The 7,924-nt window shown below is 43.4% G+C and overlaps 2 protein-coding genes across 2 annotated transcripts; both read right to left on the bottom strand.

The window, feature by feature from the left end:
- Positions 1-995: 995 nt before the first annotated feature.
- LOC142639661 (uncharacterized) lies at positions 996-2,635 on the bottom strand. The gene is made up of 4 exons (XM_075813810.1): positions 2,282-2,635; positions 2,039-2,128; positions 1,541-1,945; positions 996-1,346 (listed from the first exon to the last, which is right to left on the bottom strand). The coding sequence occupies exons 1-4, from the start codon at positions 2,633-2,635 to the stop codon at positions 996-998; spliced, it is 1,200 nt and encodes a 399-aa protein (XP_075669925.1).
- A 235-nt stretch (positions 2,636-2,870) lies between these two features.
- LOC142639662 (uncharacterized) lies at positions 2,871-3,856 on the bottom strand. Its single transcript, XM_075813811.1, has 3 exons — positions 3,444-3,856; positions 3,207-3,375; positions 2,871-3,101 (listed from the first exon to the last, which is right to left on the bottom strand). Exons 1-3 carry the CDS (start codon positions 3,854-3,856, stop codon positions 2,871-2,873), a joined length of 813 nt encoding a protein of 270 aa, XP_075669926.1.
- Between the last annotated feature and the right edge of the window lie 4,068 nt (positions 3,857-7,924).

Raw genomic sequence — 7,924 nt, forward strand, 5'->3', positions numbered from 1 at the left:
TATGTACTAATTTCCAAAATTTATTATAAACTATTATTATACATAATAAATTATTATTGTGCATGCCAAAAATATTGTTGACGAGCTCGACCTATTTTTGGGCTCACAATTTATTTGTATTGTGGGTTTTGGGTTTCCTACTATGGGTGGTCCTTCGCCTAGAGACTCAGCCACTCACCCTAGATTTTGCAAGCCTTTCTCTATCTCTCTCTAAATCACTCCTTGAAACAATCACTCTTTTCTCTTTGTGTTCTCCCCAGAATTGTTAACCCCCATTTCTTACTCTATTATCCTATTTATAGTTGGAGATAAATGGAGGGGTTATGATTACTTTCTGATGGCGGTCTAATTCCATCGTTTCTAAGTGGGTATTCTGTCGAGGTAGGTGGTAATGGCATTGGAATTGGTTCCCATCTCTAGAGGACTGCTCGATAGCAATATTCCTTAAGGCAGTATTGGGAAGCCGAGACGTCGTACTGTCGAGCAATCACGCAACCGTTCAAGTTGAGATAGATTAGGGGGGCTCGTTTTTTACGTTCGAGGCAAAATGATCCCGTTACGGCTTTTGGGCTCATATTAGGTCTCAAGGGGTGTTCAGATTGACGTCACAAGTCCAAATGGGAAATGGCTAGGCGTTGTATCTCAAGGCAAAGGCCCAAGCTATCCGACGTACCCTACCAGCTTCCTTTCATTGTCTGGCACCCGATCCTCGGCTAAAAAATCAATGATTGGGTCCATCCAGTATGGCTCATACATTGCTACCATCGAAATGCCTACCGCCGTGTTAATGCTTGGTTCCACCACAAGCTCCACTTTGATTACCCAAGGTACCTCCTCAGTTATTGATGACGCTAAAGTGGCTAAAGAGTCCGCATGTCGATTCTGCCCCTGGCCACTTGGGCCACCTTTGCTTTAAGAAAATAGCCCATGACTTGCCTTGCCACTCGCAAGTACTCCTTCATTCGGGGATCTTAAGCTTCGAAACTGCCCTATACCTAACCGACAACCAACCGAGAGTCCGAATAAATCTCAACTTCCCGAGAACCCATATCCCGAATAGCTCTCAATCTGGCAATCAAAGCTTCGTACTCGGCTTTGTTGTTGGAAGCCCCAAAGCCCAACCTCAAAGAATGTTCCAACCTTATCCCCTTCGGCGTGATGATGACAATTCCGGCCCCAGCTCCCGTTGCATTGGAAGCCCCGTCCACAAATACCTTCCAAGGGAGGACATCAACATGACAAATCACTTCCATCTCCTTCCTCAGGGAAAATTCTGCAACGAAGTCAGCAAGAACCTGGCTCTTCACCGAACTTCTCGGCCTGTAACTAATGTCAAAGGAGCCAAGCTGGGTCCCCCATTTAGCAATTCAGCCTGTGAAATCAGATCTCTTTAAAAACTACTACAAAGGATATTCAATTAGCACATAGACGGAATGTGCTTGGAAATAGTGGGACAACTTCCTCATGGCATGTACTAGTGCTAACACCAACTTCTCTAGGGGCAAGTACCTCATTCGGCATCAACCAAGGTTTTGCTAACATAATACACTGGTCGTTGCACTCCTAGATCCCTTAGAAGCATGGCATTCACGACATGTTCAGACACTGAGAGATACATGAACAAATCCTTCGCAGGCTCTAGGGCTGTCAACATAGGTGCTTGCACCAAATATTCCTCCAGATCCTGAAAATCTTTTTCGCACTCCTCATTCCATTGGAATCCCTTCCACTTCTTCGAAAGCTGGTAAAATGGAGGGCACTGATCAGCAAATTTGGAAATAAACCAGTTAAAGGCAGCTAACATGCCGGTCAGTTTTTGAACTTCGTTTGGACTGCTCAGCAGTTTGAGGCACTTTACGGCTTCATTCTGATCAGGGTTGACTTCTATTCCTTGGTTAGTGATCAAATACCCTAGGAACTTGCCAGCCCCTACTTCGAAAGAACACTTATCAGCATTGAGGCACAACTTATGCCATCAAAGTATTTCGAACACCCCTTTGAGATCATCAATATGATGCGTCTCTCGTTTGCTATTTACCACCATATCATCAATGTACACCTCAACTGTACGCCCAATCTTATCTCTAAACATTCTCGTCATCATTCGTTGATATGTGCCTCCAGCATTCTTTAGTCCAAATGGCATCATAGTATAATGGTAGTTAGCATAAGGGGAAATGAATGTCGTCCTCTCCTGATCCTCGGCAGCTAGGGCGATCTGATGATAACCTGGAAAAGCGTCTAGAAAGCTCATCCTCGGGTGTCCTTAAGTGGCATCTACCAGCTGATCAATCTTCGACATGGGAAACGGATCCTTCGGGCATGCTCGGTTTAGGTTAGTGAAGTTAACACAAACCCTCCATCTGCCATTATTCTTCTTCACCACCATGATATTCACAAGCCACTCCGAAAAGAATGTCTCCTTTATAGCCCCCGCTTCCTTTAATCTCTTGACCTCTTGTCTGACAACTTCAACGTGCTCCTTAGCTGATTTCCTCAACCTCTGCTTCTTTGGAGGGTACAATGGGTCCACGTTGAGCTTGTGAACTATAAACTCGGGGTCTACCCTAGACACCTTGTACGAGCTCCAAGCGAATATGTCTACATTCTGCACAAGAAATAGCAGCATCGCCATCCTCACTTCGTCCTTCATACTTGCTCCTATCAGAAAACTCCTGTCATCATCTGGTGGTATCTTTACTTTTACTAAATCCTCGGTGCCACTAGCCCCCACTTCCGCTTAGGGTTCTTGTGATTACTATAAGGGAGCCTCCTCAGTTGAACCCTTTTGCTTGATTTCCCGGTTAATTGCAGCTACTAAGCACTACCTGGCCACTTGCTGATTACTCTACACTATAGCGATACCTTGCTCAGTTGCAAAATTTGACCTTTACATGCAGGGTGGATGATACTGCTCCCATTGCATGAATCAATGGCCTTCCAAGGATCACTGTGTACAGAGAAAATGAAGCGACCACTATAAATGTTACCATCACCTCCTTACCTTCCATATTCACGGGAAGTGAAATCTGCCCTTCAAGGATCACCATCCGGCCGTCAAACCCCACAAGGGGCGTATCGTACTTGGAGAGAACTTCATTCTTTAGGCCAAACCCCCTGAACAAGTTAGGATACATCACTTCGACACCACTCCCCTAATCTATCATCACCCTCTTTACTATGAAACCATTTATCTGGGTCGTAACCATCAAAGCATCATCGTGTGGTTGAATTATGCCCTCCAGATCATCGTCGAAGGCAATGGTCTCCCGAGTGTACTTCAGCTTCTTTTCGGAGGGTTGCACGCCCGTGCAACTTCCCACTGGCACCACGGCCAGCACCCCCTTGTTTTGGACACCAGCGTGCCCCTTGAAGCTGAATGAATGACTTTAATCACTCCCAGTGGAAAGGGAAGAGGATTCCCTCATGGCCGAGAACCCTACCCAGCCTCTTGATTCCTAGGGTCCACCACAAACTCTTTCAAATATCCCGCCTTCACCAATTTCCCTAAATGATCTTTTAACACCCTACATTGATCAGTGATGTGCCCCTTACCTTTGTGGTAAGTACAGTACAGGTTCTGATTTCTCCTCGATGGGTCACCCCCCATCTTGTTTGTCCAAAAGAAGTATGGCTTATTCTTGATTAGATCCACGATCTTGTGCACCAACTCTTTGAACATCACATTCACTTCCCCCACTCGTGCTTCCGGCTCTTGAATCCTCAAATCCTTCCGGGGCCTTGACTGAAAACAGCCTTGTTGAGGATTACTTACAACCGGGGCCTTACCTTTATTTTGGAGCCGGTCATCTTCTAACCGCTTATATTCTTCAATACGCTTTATTAGCTGCCTCATATCCTCGGAAGGCCTCCTTGTTAATGACTCTTAGAGCTCGGAATCCTTAGGCAATCCCAGTCGGAAGGTGCTTGCCGCGATTTTTTTGTTGCCCCCGCTGATTTCATTGTAAAGCTCCTAGTACTAGCTAGTGTAGCTGTGAAGGGTTTCCCCGACTCCCATTTTTATTGATAGCAACATGTCTGTTGGTTGTGGTACCCGGCTACAGGCCATGAACCAGACACCGAACTCCTGGATCAACTTGGCGAAACTATGAATCGAGCCCTTCCTTAATCCATTGAACCACCTCAATGCAGTGGGCCCGAGACTCGAAGGAAATACCTTACACATTAGCACATCGTTATGGGCGTGTAAAGACATCATCTGGATATAATGGCTTACGTGCTCTATTGGGTTCGTCTTCCCATCGTAAGAGTTAAATGTTGACTGCGTAAATTTGCTTGGTATACAGGCTTGCTCAATGTCCCCCGAGAATGGCGATCAAGCAACTCGGTGCAATGCTCTGCTTATAGCGTCCATGGTGGCATTCCAGGGTTGTTGCTCTTCTAGGGAAGTTGAACCCCTATTTGCATACTCCCGTGAATGTGAGTGATCTCGGTGACGATGGGAATCGGATTGACGAGACCTGGTTCCGTATTGACCTCCCATACTGGCTAATCCTTCTTCACGTTCCCCACGATCTCTTCTCCGACACCTCCCTCTCGCTTCCAACTCCAAATCTCTTACCAACCTATGTAATCGCTCAAGTTCCTCACCTCTCTCATCAAAACACCGACGCTCTGAAGCGCCTGACATTGTCCGGTGAGTTTGATACAACCCATCTCCAAGGCCGGACTGTTCTTCTTCCCGCTCATGCTTCCTATTCTCACACCTTTTTTGCCTTCTTTCTCGCCAGGCAGATCCCCGAGAAGACCTCTCAAAGCCACTTTTAGCGTAACTCCTTGATTGACCTCCAGACATTTTCTCGTTTACGTCTCAGCAGAACCACAGCTTCGTAGGAGATTCCCACAGACGACACCAATTGTGCGTGCCAAAAATATTGTTAACGGGATCGACCTACTTTTGGGCTCACAATTTATTTGTATTGTGGGTTTTGGGTTTCTTATTATAGGTGGTCCTTCGCCTGGAGACTCAACCATTCACCCTAGATTTTGCAAGCCTTTCTCTCTCTCTCTCTAAGTCACTCCTTGAAACAATCACTCTTTTCTCTGTGTGTTCTCCCTAGAATTGCCAACTCCCATTTCTTACTCTATTACCCTATTTATTGTTGGAGATAAATGGAGGGGTTATGATTACCTTCTAATGGCGGTCCAATTCCATCGTTTCTAAGTGGGTATTCTATCGAGGTAGGTGGTAATGGCATTGGAACTAGTTCTCATCTCTAGAGGACTACTCAGCAGTGATATTCCCTAAGGCAGTACTGGGAAGCCGAGACGTCGCACAGTCGAGCAATCAAGCAACCGTTCAAGTTGAGATAAATTAGGGGGGGCTTTTTTTTTACGTTCGAGGCAAAATGATCCCGTTACGGCTTTTGAGCTCATATTGGGTCTCAAGGGGTGTTCGGATTGCGGTCATAAGTCCAAATGGGAAAGGGTCTGGCGTTGTATCTCAAGGCAAAGGCCCAAGGCCCAACGGGCCTAGGGCCTTGCCTCGTATGGTGCCATAAGACTGAGATCCAAGTCCTAATGACCCCGGGGCCCAACCCTGTACAATTACATAATGAATTTGGACTCTCATATTACAATCTACTAGGATATACATAATATCCAGTTGAGAGTAATGGAAAAGAAAATTTGGAACAAGGAGGAGAAACTTTTACATGCTCTTAATAGAGAGGGATAGAAAATGAGGATCCTTAAATCATAAAAGATGGCCACTTTTTGCTCAGCGAATTTTTTTTTCGAAAAAAAGACTGAAATTCTTATTAATCCAAAGGCAAATCTGTTTGATAAACATCAAAAGTGTGCAATGTGACATTTTCCATCCGCAAAAAAAATTTAGTGACATGTCGTGCATGCCTAGTTAGGTTGTGAGTTATAGAATTACCCTCTCTACCAACTTGTGAAAAACTAATACATTGAAATTGTTCCACAGAAGTTTTTACATCCTGGATTAGAAGGCCAAAAGATTTCAATAAGGCTGAATCATCCATCAAAGCTTTCATAACCATCTATGAGTCTCCCTCTAAAATAGCCGAAACAAAACCCATGTCTAAGGAAAATTCTAGAGCCTTAGTTGCTACCAATGTTTTGAGTTCCACTACTAATAATGGGAAGAAGAATATTATGAGACATGGAAGCCACAACCATACCTTGACTATTTTGAATAACAACCCCAATTATGGCACTATCTTCTTTTATAAACACTGCCCCATCAAAGTTTATTTTGTAAATCTCACCTAGAGGTGCTGTCCACCTTGCTCTTAGTCTAGATATTGGGGACTGCTTCTTTGGTTGTGCTGCCTGAAACTCCATAAGAGAAGTAATTGCTCATTGTGAAAATTGGTCAAGAGGAAAACTTGGTGGAGAAATTTGACCTTGTTGCACCTAAACCAGATGGTCCATGCGAGCATTGAAAAAAATCGTGGACTGCATTCTGAATCTAGAATAAAGGACAACAGTTGTGGAAAGTCTAAAAAACTCATATTTTTTCTAAAATTCCATTGAGGGTCTTCATCTTAAATTGAAGATAAGCTTAGACAGTTCGAAAGCGCATATAACACATCTTCATGTTGGTTTGTGTAGTGGGGACATGTTGGATCATCAATGACACAACGGAAAACCAAATTGGACATGGTAGGAAGTGCATTATGACTAGCTCTCCATAGAAAATTTTTAATTTTACTTGGTAGCGATGATTTCCATATGTGTTTCTCGAGTATTTTTCTGTGAGCAGGTTGTACATGATTTGGAGCAGCATGGCAGTGAGTTTCAGACTTGAGGAAGAAATATCCCGACTTGATTGAGTATTGACCTGATTGCACATAGGGCCAATATAGAACATCTTTTGAATGGCCACGGCTTAATGAAATTTTCTGTATAAGGTTAGCTTCTGTGGGGCTAAACATAGTAGACAATAAAGTTGAGTCCCATTGGTGCATAAATGGATTGATTAGAGTACTTGCAATAGCATCATGGATTTTAACTAGTAAAGGGCCCTGAATTTGGGGGAGTTTAGTGAGTGCAGCCAGTTCTCACCCCAAATCTTGATAGAATCCCCATTCCCAACTCTCCATTTTGCTCCTCGCCTAATAACTTCTCTACCCTTCAAGATTATATTCCATACATAAGATCCTCCATGGTCCTTTTTTGCTTCTATAACAAAACAATTTGGAAAGAAACTTGATTTAAAGACTCTATAAAACAAAGAGTTTTTATTATGCAGCAACCTCCATGTTTGTTTTGCTAAAATGGCTTCGTTAAATAGCGCCAACTCCTTAAAACCCATTCCATCATTTGACTTGAATCACACATATCTTCCCATTTAAGCCAACGAATTTTCCGATGATCACCCCATTGCCCCCACCAAAATTTGCGGAAAAGACCCAATGAAAGCTTAAAACAACTCATTGTGTAAGTTGGAATGTCTTGAGCCACTGCTTTGATCAAGCTTTCTCTTCCAGCTTGTGACAGCAACTTCTCTTCCTAACCCTGTAATTTCCTCCATACTCTTTCTTTGATGTAATCAAAACTCACTTTTTATGTCTTCCAATAAGTGATGGCAGACTCAAATACTTGTCATAGTGCATAATTTCAAGAACCTTAATTGCTTCCTTAATTTCCATTCCTGTTGCTTTCATGGTGGACTTGCTGAAGAATAGAGAAGTTTTTCTTCGATTTATTTGCTATCCGGAAACACTTTCATAGATCGCCAATATTTCCAACACCTTTTGATAATCATGTTTATTAGCTCTGCAAAAAAGCAAACTATTATCTACAAAGAGTAGATGGGTTAGTCTTGGACACCTTCTACAAAGGGAGAAACCCCTAATAGAACCATCATTGTCTGCCTTGGATATAAGACTATGTAAGCCTTTAGTACACAAGAGAAAAAGGAATGGGGATAAGG

The sequence above is a fragment of the Castanea sativa genome, chromosome 6, assembly GCF_040712315.1.
Source record: "Castanea sativa cultivar Marrone di Chiusa Pesio chromosome 6, ASM4071231v1".
Taxonomy (NCBI): Eukaryota; Viridiplantae; Streptophyta; class Magnoliopsida; order Fagales; family Fagaceae; genus Castanea; species Castanea sativa.

Excerpts from the sequence above, each read along its gene's own strand:
- LOC142639661 (XM_075813810.1), bottom strand. The coding sequence starts at position 2,635 with ATGGCGATGCTGCTATTTCTTGTGCAGAATGTAGACATATTCGCTTGG. Across the intron at positions 2,129-2,281 it reads TGTCGAAGATTGATCAGCTG|AATGCTGGAGGCACATATCA; the intron begins GTAGATGCCACT and ends TTTGGACTAAAG. Across the intron at positions 1,946-2,038 it reads TGTACATTGATGATATGGTG|TGTTCTTTCGAAGTAGGGGC; the intron begins GTAAATAGCAAA and ends AATGCTGATAAG.
- LOC142639662 (XM_075813811.1), bottom strand. The coding sequence starts at position 3,856 with ATGAGGCAGCTAATAAAGCGTATTGAAGAATATAAGCGGTTAGAAGAT. Across the intron at positions 3,376-3,443 it reads CCTAGGAATCAAGAGGCTGG|CTTCAAGGGGCACGCTGGTG; the intron begins GTAGGGTTCTCG and ends TCATTCATTCAG. Across the intron at positions 3,102-3,206 it reads CACACGATGATGCTTTGATG|AATGAAGTTCTCTCCAAGTA; the intron begins GTTACGACCCAG and ends TTTGGCCTAAAG.